The sequence below is a fragment of the Loxodonta africana genome, chromosome 2 (assembly GCF_030014295.1).
Source record: "Loxodonta africana isolate mLoxAfr1 chromosome 2, mLoxAfr1.hap2, whole genome shotgun sequence".
NCBI lineage: Eukaryota > Metazoa > Chordata > Mammalia > Proboscidea > Elephantidae > Loxodonta > Loxodonta africana.
The window spans coordinates 2787431-2800100 of NC_087343.1; the positions used below are offsets into that span (position 1 = coordinate 2787431).

General features: G+C 46.3%; 1 protein-coding gene across 1 annotated transcript in view; it reads left to right on the plus strand.

Annotated features, from left to right (window-relative positions):
* SEMA5A (semaphorin 5A) overlaps positions 1-12670 on the plus strand; it is a 354982-nt gene that overhangs the window by 255925 nt on the left and 86387 nt on the right. The window contains exons 12-13 of the mRNA XM_003407895.4: positions 6519-6700; positions 9071-9214. Coding sequence (XP_003407943.2) covers positions 6519-6700; positions 9071-9214 — 326 coding nt within the window. The remainder of the gene's footprint in view (positions 1-6518; positions 6701-9070; positions 9215-12670) is intronic.

The window sequence follows — 12670 nt, forward strand, 5'->3', positions numbered from 1 at the left end:
GGGGTTGTTTTAGTTTATGTCTCAGGGACACTGCTTATGGAAAGGGGACACACACCCACCCGCTGGGTTTATGACAAATCCATGTGTTGGATGTTTCTGCAGTAAAAAAATGGAGATGATGCAATATATGTTTGAAGTGCCCAGAGTGTTGTCACTCAAGTGAACATTTGCTGCTGCAGTGACAGTCTCTGCTCTAAAGCCTAGTGTTGTCAGAGGGTCCTGTGGTCCTGCCTGGGGTTGGCACTGCCGCATCCCACATCTGTGCTTTCGAGATACAGCCATTATGCTTACTAAGAACTGACACGTGGTCTTTGACTTACTGCCAGTGAAACACACACCGTGGCTATTGTTGTAGCTGCTGTCCAGTCAGCCCCCCATTTATGGCAACTGCACCCACAACAGAGCAAAATGCTGCCGGTCCTGCCCCAGCCCCATCATCAGTTGTGGACCGGATCATCTTCACTGGCTGATTTTCAGAAGTAGATCACCAGGCTTTTCTTCCTAGTCTGCCTTTGTGTGAAAGCTCCCCTGAAACCTGCCCAGCACCACAGCAACATGCAAGCCTCCACTGACAGATGGGCGGTGACTGTACGTGAGGTGTGTTGGCTGGGAATCGAACCTGGGTCTCCTGCACAGAAGGTGGGATTCTACACTGAACCACCAATGTCTCGTAAACTGCACAAAGCAGGATCTGTTTTTCTGACACAAGGTGATTTCATTTTATTGAACTATCTATATTCTCTCACCCAGTGTAATTTGTCATATTATCAAGATACACTTTTGATAAAAATATGCAGAACTTCCAACAACAAACTTATGTCCCTGTGAACAAAACACATAAAAGAAAACCATATATTCTGTTCTGATTCATGTAAGCTACCGTATAGAAAGCAGACAACTATTATTATTTTTATCATACATCTCTTTCTAAAGATCTGTCTCTTAGAAAAAGATGGGCTGGATGAAATGTACTGACTTTAATACAGAGCAGTCTAAACAGGTTTTTAAAATATAACTTGCTTCTATGTTTTTTGCTTTTGACTAAAATGGAAGAAAGGCTTGATTTTTTTTTTTTTGGCCAAATCTGCTGTATTTCCTCAAATCTGAGATGCCATTAGTTATGAAATAGACAATTGTTTCATGTACTAAGACAGACTAAGAAGCAAGGCCTGGTGACCTGCGTCCAGAAATTAGCCCGTGAAAACCCTGTGGATCATACAGAATGTTGCCTGATCTAGTGCTGGAAGATGAGCCCCTTAGGTTGGCATCCAGCACACCAGCGATTGTGAAGGTGGCACAGGACCTGGCAGCATTCCGTTCTGTCGTCCATGGGGTCGCCGTAAGTCAGAGCCAACTCAGCAGCGACTAAAAACAACAACAACAAGGGAAAAACAAAACATGCTGGCGTGCTGCCAACTGAATTCAAAGATGTTAAAATACCAAAAAAATTTTAAAAGTCAACTTGTAATCAGTTAAATATTTTTCTGTCCTTGCCTGTATATCTTTAGTGCAAAGGAACTCAAGCTTTATAAGCCAAGGGATTTTTGAGTAAGACCAAAGCATCACGTATCGCCTGTAAAAGCTCGTGTTGAACAGTGAAAGAGGAAGGCCTGTTACCGTGAGCTCAAGGAGTCCCAGCGATGTTGGTGATGGTGAGCTCAGCCTCCATCTGTGGGTGAGATGCTCTGCTCCAGCGATGGTGGTGACGGTGAGCTCAGCCTCCATCTGTGGGTGAGATGCTCTGCTCCCGAGACGCTTCAGGCCAGAGACGAGAACCCCAGAAACCTTCCCAGGGACTTAGGGGCTTACAGAAGACTCTGTCTCCTCTCCAAGGTCCCTGTTTAAAAATGGTATGGGCTTGTGTGGTCCCAGAGAGAAGGCAGCAGTTTGCGGACATATTGATTCATGTTCTGTTTGCTTATAAAATTGGACTGGAGGGCATTGCTCTCAGTTTAAGGGGTGTGAAGTGCCTGAGCAAGATCTAAATTGAGCTAACTGGCATGATTTGGATAGTACATATGCCCGCAAAGCTTGTAACATTGTTTCACAAGGATAGTATTGTCTTAAGAGCCTACCTGGGCCTTATTCCTGCACGGTACCATCCCTGTTGTCTGTGGGAGCGTGATTACTAGAACCACATAACATATAATGAGCTCCTCTTCCAAAATACAGCGTGAAATCACTAGCGAAACACTCAGGCCAGATAAACACCCAAGGCCCCCGCAACAACAGGATTCTTCCCTCAGATACTGCTTAAAGGGCACTGTAGAATGAATGGAGGCCCTGGGAGGTGCAAACAAAGAAAGTGCTCAGGGTCTGACCGGAAGGTTGGAGGTTCAAGTCCACTTTGGGAAGAAAAGCCTGATGATTTGCTCGCGAAAAATTAGCTGTTGAAAACCCTGTGGAGCCCAGTTTTGCTCTGACACTCGTGGAGTCGCCGGGAGTCAGCGTCCACTCTACAGCAGCTGGTTTGGTGTGAAGAGGTGTTATTTGTGGCCGAGTCCAAAGCACTCCATTTAGTGCTGGCAACAGCACAGACCAAACTCTGGAGGACGAGGGGCTCTAAAACTACAACAGGAAAGAAACAGCACTTCAATCCAGTGTTTCTGATGTACTCGCTGACCTACAGGATGGTGCCAGCTCTCAACATCTCCCCAGAGCAGTGGCTGGTAGGTGGCCCAGAGGCCCAGTGATCACCCTGCATATAATAGCCAAAGAGCAGGGAGACCTCATTCCTGAGCCTTGTGATGGAATCCACCGTCAGAGAAGGAGAAGGGAAGAATGTCCAGTCATGAGTGTGTGCCATGTGCTCAGGGCCATGTTAGACATCGTTCAGTGGGTTCTCATTCAACGTTCACAGAGACCCCAGTGATGGACACCACCGCTTCCAGTTTATAGGTAGAAGAGCTGAGACTCGGAGGCGTTAACTAAAGTGCCCCTGCTCACCCGCACTACCAGAGGCCACGCGGCAGCCTGGCTTAGCCTTAGTTCTCTTGGGAGCTGCCCTCTTTCCTCCCTGTACTCTGTTTATAGAGCTAGGCTTAGCGGTGGTTTGAATGCATGTCGTAATGAGAGCCAGGTCTTCCTGTCCCACATGTTCAATATCCTCTAGCAAAAGCTACTCCCGTGAAACTTTGAAAATAAATGGACAGTCTTTTAACTTGTGAAATAAATGTCCAAGTGAAATACATAAGACCCCAGTGTAGCCCTAGTGAAGTGACAGTGTACAGCAATGAGTCTAAACTTGTGGTCCAGGGCGCTGTGCTCGCCAGATGAAACACACCCTCGGCCAGTGGGAATTATAGAACTGAATACGGATGCATGGAACATGGTGTCATGGCTTAGGTTCACTACCAAAATCTGATCTCCTGTAGCTGTGGGAGATGCTTTATCTCCTAGGTGAAGAGAACCTTGCTTTTACATAAACTGAGGGTAAACTTATATGAAGCTGATTTCCTTGAGACTGTCACCAAAGAAGGATGGAAAAACCCTAGTATAGAATGAAGTGGCCGGGAACATTCATGGGCTTCAGACTCAGCTATTCCGGGCTGATTCTTGGATCTTCTGTGGACTGTGTGACTTTGGGCAAACCACGTACCCTATCTGACCCTCTATCCTGTCATCTGTAAAACAGAATCTAGATAGCAGGGATGTTGTAAAGATACGAGAAGTTGATACACGTACAACAGCCCTCGGCACACTAACTGGCATGCACTAAACTACAAAAACGACATGTTATGCTATGGTTTAATATTTAACGTTTAATATGATAAAGCACATACCATCGGCAGAAACCCACAAGGTAGCAAAGCTGAAGAGATTTCATCTGGATGGATTTATTTCTGATGTCTGCATAAGGAAAACTAAGAAAATATAAATTTTTATGTTTATATATATATTTGTATAAAGTACTTTATATAAATATATAAATTATTCATAAGATTTTCACTGGCCAATTTTTTTAGAAGTAGATCACCAGGTCCTTCTTCCAGCCTGTCTTACTCTGGAAGCTTTGCTGAAAGCTGTCCACCATGGGTGCCGCTGTTGATATTTGATATACCAGTGGCTTACCTTCCAGCATCACAGCAACACGCAAGCCAGCACAGTATGACAAACTGACAGACAAGTGGATATATTAAATTGCAATATTGAAGGATTCTATGGGGAAAATATTGAACAATGCAGGAGGCATCAAAAGAAGATGGAAGGAATACACAGAGTCTATGCACCAAAAAGAATTGGTCGACATTCAACCATATCAGGAGGTAGCATATGATCAAGAACTCACTGAAGGCTTTGGTGAAAAACGAGACTTCAGGAATTGACGGAATACCAATTGAGATGTTTCAACAAATGGATGCAATGCTGAAAGCCCTCACTCATCTATGCCAGGAAATTTGGAAGACATCTACCTGGCCAAATGACTGGAAGAGACCCATAATTGTGCCCATTCCAAAGAAAGGTGATCCAAAAGAATGTGGAAATTATCGAACAATATCATTAATATCACATACAAGTAAAATTTTGCTGAAGATTAATTAAAAATGGCTGCAGCAGTACATCAACAGGGAACTGCCAGAAATTCAAGCTGCATCCAGAAGAGGACGTGGAACCAGGGATATCATTGCTGATGTCAGATGGATCCTGGCTGAAAACAGAGAATACCAGAAGGATGTTTACCTGTGTTTTATTGACCATGCAAAGGCATTTGACTGTGTGGATCATTAACAAATTATGGATAACACTGTGAAAAATGGGAATTCCAGAACACTTAATTGTGCTCATGAGGAACCTTTACACAGATCAAGAGGCAGTTGCTCGGACAGAACAAGGGGATACTGATTGGTTTAAAGTCAGGAACGGTGTGCATCAGGGTTGTATTCTTTCACCATACCTATTTAATCTATATGCTGAACAAATAATATGAGAAGCTGGACTATATGAAGAAGAACGGGGTATCAGGATTGGAGGAAGACTCATTAACAACCTGCATTATGCAGACGACACAACCTTGCTTGCTGAAAGTGAAGAGGACTGGAAGCACTTACTGATGAAGATCAAAGACCACAGCCTTCAGTATGAATTGCACCTCAACATAAAGAAAATGAAAATCCTCACAACTGGACCAGCAAGCAACATCATGCTAAATGGAGAAAAGATTGAAGTTGTCAAGGATTTCATTTCACTTGGATCCACAGTCAACGCCCATGGAAACAGCAGTCAAGGAATCAAATGGCATATTGCATTGGGCAAATACTGCTGCAAAAGACCTCTTTAAACTGTTAAACAGCAGCAGTGTCACTTTGAGGACTAAGGTGCACTTGACCCAATCCGTGGTATTTTCAGTTGTCTTGTATGCATGTGAAAGCTGGACAATGAATAAGGAAGTCCAACGGAGAATTGATGCCTTTGAATTATGGTGTTGGTGAAGAATATTGAGTATACCATGGACAGCCAGAAGAACCCTGTGAGGCAGGGCCTGCCCTGTAGAAATGCTATGAATTGGAATTGACTGGACAGCAGGTTTGGTTTTTTGGTCTGGCCAGAAGAACAAAGAAATCTGTCTTGGGAAAAGTACAGCCAGAATGCTCCTTGGAAATGAGCATGGCAAGACTTCCTCTCATATACTTTGGACATGTTACCAGGAGGGACCAGTTCCCAGAGAAGGACATCATGCTTAGTTAGGGTCAATGAAAAAGAAGACGATCCTCAGTGAGTTGGATTGACACAGTGGCTGCAACAATGGGCTCAAGCATAGCAACGCTGATGAGGATGGCGAAGACCAGGCAGTGTTTCATTTTCTTGTACATAGGGTTGATATGAGTTGGAACCGATTCGATGGCACCTAAGAACAACATATAAATTGTTAAGTTACAAATTATATATAAATTAACTGGAAAAGTAAAGCAGCAGAACCTGCACCCTCACTCGTGGGTCTGTGTTCCAGGCAGATTCTGCAGCTGGTGGTTAAAGGCAACTCAGAGTGCCCTCGCCTGATGATCTGTGTGCTTTCCTGAAGTTCGCAGGTTCCTAGGCTCTGAAATTTAATTGAACCAACTGAAAACACTGCCCATCAAACTCATTTGATGCCCCCCACCCTCCGCCGCCTGGCCAAAACATGAAGCCCGCGTTCATGTCCTGCAGAGTGTGGTACTCTGTGCTCTCCTTGGATTGCCCACGTGAGGGGACAATGCTGCTTGATCGCCAGGTCATTAGGGCCCTTCTCTCCTTCCTGGTCCTCCTCCTCCTCTTTCTTGTCCTTCTCCTCCTTCTCTTTCCTCCTCCTCCTCTTTGTCCTCTTGCTCTTTCTCCCTCTCCTTCACCTCCTCCTCCTCCCCATCCATTATCATCTCTTCCAGTGACCTCTGCTGCTTGTACGCTGAAATACTTCTCTTACATCCTTTCCTGAAAGTGATAACAAAACATTGCAAACACATTCCGCTGTCTTGTGAGAGACCCTTCGCCTGTTCTCTCTCCCTGTGGCCCTTCCTGACGTGCTGCTGTGCATCTGCTCCCAGACCAGGAACCTCACCGTGGATGGGCAGTTCAGCCCGTGGTCCCCGTGGACGCCGTGCACACACACAGATGGCAGTGCTGTGGGCTCCTGCCTCTGCCGGACCCGCTCCTGTGACAGCCCGGCCCCACAATGCGGCGGCTGGCCATGCACTGGCCCCAGTGTGGAGATCACCAACTGCTCCAGGTGTGTCCCGCAAAGTTCCCAGCTGACCCCTGCAGGGTGCCCAGGTGACATGCCCAGGTGTTCACCCTAGACATGGAGAAGCCTGGGGAGCCAAACATCACATGGGCCTTTCCTTTTCTAGAGGGAGGTACAGGGAGCTTAAAACCAAAAACCCATTGCCGTTGAGTCAGTTCTGACTCATAGCAACCCTAAAGGACAGAGTAGAACTCCCCCATTGGTTTTCCAAGGAGCACCTGGTGAGTTTGAACTGCTTATCTTTTGGTTACCAGATGTAGCTCTTGACCACTATGCCACCAGGGTTTCCTTCCACAGGGAGCTTACCTGCTAAAAATCACACCACCTGTGAAAGGAGATCTTCAAATATTGATTAGATTCTAATTCTAAACCTAGTCATACGTTCGTCATTGGACTGGGAGAAACATTTCTAATTGGCAATGTATCATTGGCTTGTGTAAGGAAAGGTCTATGTTAAAACCCCTTTGTGAAATATATAGTTAACAGTCCCTCATTGCTAAAGCATTATGTTTGTCCCAAAGTGACCTAAACCAGTTCACTCTTCAAATTGTCACTTTCTTTTTGACAACATCAGTGACATCTGATGGTTAGAAACAGCTGAGAGCTGTAGGCTTCTCCCTTCTGACCTGGCCGTTAGGTGGTGTGGGATAATGAAAGAAAGCAAGTCTCAGGCCAAATTTGGGCACACGTACAAAACCATCTCATGGCCTGTCCTTGTAAGTCAGTTCTCTTAGGGTTCTACAGACCAAAAGAACTAATCAGAACCCCTCTCTGAGTGACAAGGAGAGAGAGAGAGAGATGATGAGAGAGAAAGACTGGGTTTAGGGAATTATCTATCTCCCTGTATACAACATGCTCCGTATCTTGCAAACAGAACATACCATAAAATGCCATGTTTAGTAAAAGATTTAGACAAGCATATCCAGACAGTTTTGGAAGCAGTATTTTTTATCTTTTTAACATTACACTTTTGTTCATATATAAAGAAACTTCGACAGTGAAATGCTGCTTTATTTATGTTGAAGTTAATTTTTAAGTTTTTTTTTTTAAATGAAATTCAATAAATTACTTGGATACTTTTAAACACAGGTAGCAGAATGCAAGATATTAGCTAATTGATGGGAAGCTTTGAAGGATCTTATTTTGTGGTTATTTAGTTTGTTATGATAAAACAGCTTTATTATAATGTCACACATTAAGTGATCACTGTATATTTTTATTATATCATTACTCTCAGAAAATAAAGGAGATGAAATGAAATATACATAGAATTTTCTCGGGAGAATTTTTATTTGAAATTATTTTAGAAATTATTCATTCTGCTTTTTGTTTATACCCAGCGTCAAGGGCATAGCTATGGAACTACAGGTTTTAAAAGAATGTATAAAAGTAAAAATGCAAATTAATGAGTGGATTTTTTTTTCCCCCATGGAAATCTAAACCCTATGGATGAGACTAACAGATATCCATGGAAATGCTTGTGATTTCTGAAGTGGAAAAAACGGGCGTGCATTGGATGGTCTGCCCAGAAGTTTAAAATGGATTTAACAGATACTTTAGCACTTCAAGTATTTTAAATAACCTGTGGTTCTTTTTTCAAATAGTATTTGACCAAACTTCTAGGAAGATATTTAAATCATAAATATTCTGGATCAGGCATTTTAAGAAAACAACATACTTTTAAACCAAAAAAGATTTTTCTAGCTGTCACTTTAGTGGTTTTATAATACAACATTAATGTATAGAGACATGAAATTTTCACTCCTTATTTATGTTCTTTATGCTTTTGTCAGTTTGCAAGGGAATGGGTCAAAGATCTGGACGTAAATGTCCTTTCCTCATTGCTAATAGAGTTTGTTTTAAAGCTTTGAACACTGCAGCACTATTTATCCGTGTGGATGCCGTCCAGAGAACTTTGCACTGGCGTTCACCATGTTTTAAAGGCAGCATCGCGTGTAGGTTCTAGAATGTGCCTTTGTCATAGCTGATAGCAGATACAGTGCACGTCAGACAGAACCGTTAACTTGAGAGGTTTAAGGATTTGTCTCTAAATGTTCTTCCATGAAATCACATCACTTATTCTTCCTTTGTTTCTTAGCAGTTTCTATTATAGCCCATCTTAAGTTATTTACAATGCATTTAGAAACATCATTCTCAAACTTCCCATCTTGACTGTAAAATCAGACACCTGGAAGAAAAGTGCAAAGCCACTGAGCCCCTCATGGCTTGGCCCGTGGGCTCCCCACACCCATCCTGCCCCACACCAGGCAGCCCACATGGGAACACTGGAACTCAGGGTGAGTGAGGGACGGACTGTGGAGCTAGTGCTGACGGCGTGCCCTCTTGCTCCCCCAGGAATGGAGGCTGGACCCCCTGGACCTCCTGGTCCCCCTGCAGCACCACCTGCGGAATTGGCTTCCAGGTGCGCCAGCGGTCCTGCAGCAACCCCACGCCGCGCCACGGTGGCCGGGTGTGCGTGGGGCAGAACCGCGAGGAGAGGTAGGTGCCGCCTGCTGCCCCACCTGCCTCCCCATCTGCGTGCCCGCTCCAGCAGCTGTTTCGGGTCTAGCTTAGTTCATCTGTGACATTCCTTTCCGTCCACCTGAAGTGTCCTCGTCTTTGTCTGACATCCTTTACCTTTGACTAGAACCTCCCATTGAGTGTCACCTGGCCCACGGTACCTGCATCCTCTGCGCAGGTGGGTGATTCCCAACAGCCCAGCTCCAGGGTCCGCATGCCCTGCCCTCCGGCTCCCTGGAGGCCCAGGAGAGTGAGGCCCACTGGGAAGGCAGTTCTAGCCTGTCCACCTGGACCAGGCTCAAAGCTTCCCATTCCTAGTGCTGTTGGTCCAGGTGCAATCGGTCAGACGAGGGAAGTTTCCATCAGAAGTAAATCAGCAGCTAATGCGCCTGGGAGAGCACATCCGGGATCTGATTGTACCTGTAGGGTAGCTGGCGCCAGTCTGTCCCCAGTACCTGTAGGGTAACTGGCGCCAGTCTGTCCCCAGTACCTGTGGGGTAACTGGCGCCAGTCTGTTCCCAGTACCTGTGGGGTAACTGGCGCCAGTCTGTTCCCAGTACCTGTGGGGTAACTGGCGCCAGTCTGTTCCCAGTACCTGTGGGGTTACAGGCGCCAGTCTGTTCCCAGTACCTGTGGGGGAACTGGCGCCAGTCTGTCCCCAGGTACCTGTAGGGTAACTGGCGCCAGTCTGTTCCCAGTACCTGTAGGGTAACAGGCGCCAGTCTGTTCCCAGTACCTGTGGGGTAACAGGCGCCAGTCTGTTCCCAGTACCTGTGGGGTAACAGGCGCCAGTCTGTTCCCAGTACCTGTGGGGTAACAGGCGCCAGTCTGTTCCCAGTACCTGTGGGGTAACAGGCGCCAGTCTGTTCCCAGTACCTGTGGGGTAACAGGCGCCAGTCTGTTCCCAGCACCTGTGGGGGAACTGGCGCCAGTCTGTTCCCAGTACCTGTAGGGTAACAGGCGCCAGTCTGTCCCCAGTACCTGTGGGGTAACAGGCGCCAGTCTGTTCCCAGTACCTGTAGGGTAACTGGCGCCAGTCTGTTCCCAGTACCTGTGGGGTAACTGGCGCCAGTCTGTCCCCAGGTGCCCTCAGGAAGCTGCATGTCACCAGGTACCCTCAGGAAGCTGCGGTACAACCCAGCTGGGGCTGCTTCTCTGCGCGTGTTCCGAGCTTTCCGCATGGCGTGGCGACATTCCAGCTCAGCTTCGGATTTACCGGCTGCTTTTTGTAGCATTGGACATCAGGCTGCAGCCTCATAAAACCTACAGTTTTGATTTATTGCATCTTTCTTACGTATTTAAAGCTCATTCCAGTTTATGATTATTGGGAGAAAACCCAAGTAGGGTCAGTGAAAAAGGGAAGCCATCAGTGAGATGACTTGACACAGTGGCCACAATAATGGACTCAAACATACCAACAATCATGAAGACGGCACAGGACTGGGCAGTGTTTCCTTGTCGTGTGCATAAGGCGGCCACGAGTCAGAGCCGACTTGATGGCACCTAACAACATCAGCAACAACACGAAGATGGCACAGGACTGGGCAATGTTTCCTTGTCGTGTGCATAAGGCGGCCACGAGTCAGAGCCGACTTGATGGCACCTAACAACGTCAGCAACAACACGAAGATGGCACAGGACTGGGCAATGTTTCCTTGTCGTGTACATAAGGCGGCCACGAGTCAGAGCCGACTTGATGGCACCTAACAACGTCAGGAACAACACGAAGATGGCACAGGACTGGGCAATGTTTCCTTGTCGTGTACATAAGGCGGCCACGAGTCAGAGCCGACTTGATGTCACCTAACAACGTCAGGAACAACACGAAGACGGCACAGGACTGGGCGATGTTTTCTTGTCGTGTACATAAGGCGGCCACGCGTCAGAGCCGACTTGATGGCACCTAACAACGTCAGGAACAACACGAAGACGGCACAGGACTGGGCGATGTTTTCTTGTCGTGTGCATAAGGCGGCCACGAGTCAGAGCCGACTTGATGGCACCTAACAACGTCAGCAACATCATGAAGATGGCACAGGACTGGGCAATGTTTCCTTGTTGGGTACATAAGGCGGCCACGAGTCAGAGCCGACTTGATGGCACCTAACAACGTCAGCCACAACATGAGATTCTTATTCCGCCATACTGACCTATACTTCTTGTTTTATTGATCCATGGAAGAGAAAATAGCTTTCAGAGCTTCTTAAATTGCAGTGAGGCTGCTATCAGAATCCCTGGCGGCGCGAACAGTCTGAGTCCTTCCAGAGGTGCCTCACGAGAAAGGCCTGGTGATCTACTTCTGAGAGATTGCAGCCACTGAGAACCCTGTGGGGCTCAGTTCTGTGCTGGCGCTCACGGCGTCGTCGCGAGTCGGAGTCGACTCCGTGGCAGCTCTGCTTTTCAAGGCTTGTGTCAGGTGACGTAGGTTCAGTGGGAGGCTCTTATGCAAACTATATGCAGTTGTTTTCTGTGTGATTCATATTTAGGTACACAGACGCAGGCTTACTATATAGTTTGCTACTATATCACGACCCACAGAGACCCAGGGGGACCATCTCTTTCTTTCTCCACTGTACTCCCAAGTCGCAATCAAGACTTCATCCCTTTAGCTAACAGAGAATGAAAGATGACTTTACAAAACAGGATTGTCATGTTCGAAGGAGTCCCTTGAGATGGTTCTGGGCTGGTCTGTCATTTTCAATTTAACACGAGTTGATAATGGGAAAGCCAGTTATGGCAGAGTCATCTCCCTGCCATTTCCAAGCCTTGTAAGACTGAAGACTGGTTGGAAGTTTTAAAATGCTGTAAAGTCTCACATAATGAGGATCACTCAGGCAAAGCCACCTTCATCTGCTCAAAGCCATGCCTCGAACTAGGACACTTCCGCACACCTAACACCTGTTAGCACCTTCCCCAGGTGTGCACACAGGTAGGAAGCAGCTGCCTAATGCCATGACTATATGTGCATGTTCTGTGTCCGTGTTTGATTGTGGGGAAAGCTGCCTCTTTAGGAAAAGATCAGGGTTGTTGGCATACTTGGTAGACTTACGTTTATAAAGCTTCTTTTTGACATGTGAAGCGTTTGTTTGGGTTAGAAGATCTTTTTCTCAATGGAGGAAGTGTTGGATTAAATAATAAATAGGAGCCAAGGAGACGGGCCGAAGAACAGGGGCCGTGGGAGATTTTTATACAATCAGTGCCTCCCTGTGGAGCACCCTTCCTAGGGGGCTAACAAGAGGTTGACGAAAGCTAGAGAAACCAAATGCATGATGTCTCTTTGTCAGTGTTCACACGCAAAAGTTTCTAGATTTCTTTGCAGGATGTTTCTGCAGGAGATTTCTCCAGATGAGTGATAAAAAGGAAAAGCCATCCTGATGGTGAGGATGGAGACATCTGAGAGCTGTAGTCAAGGTTAAAGGAGCCCTGGTCTCCACG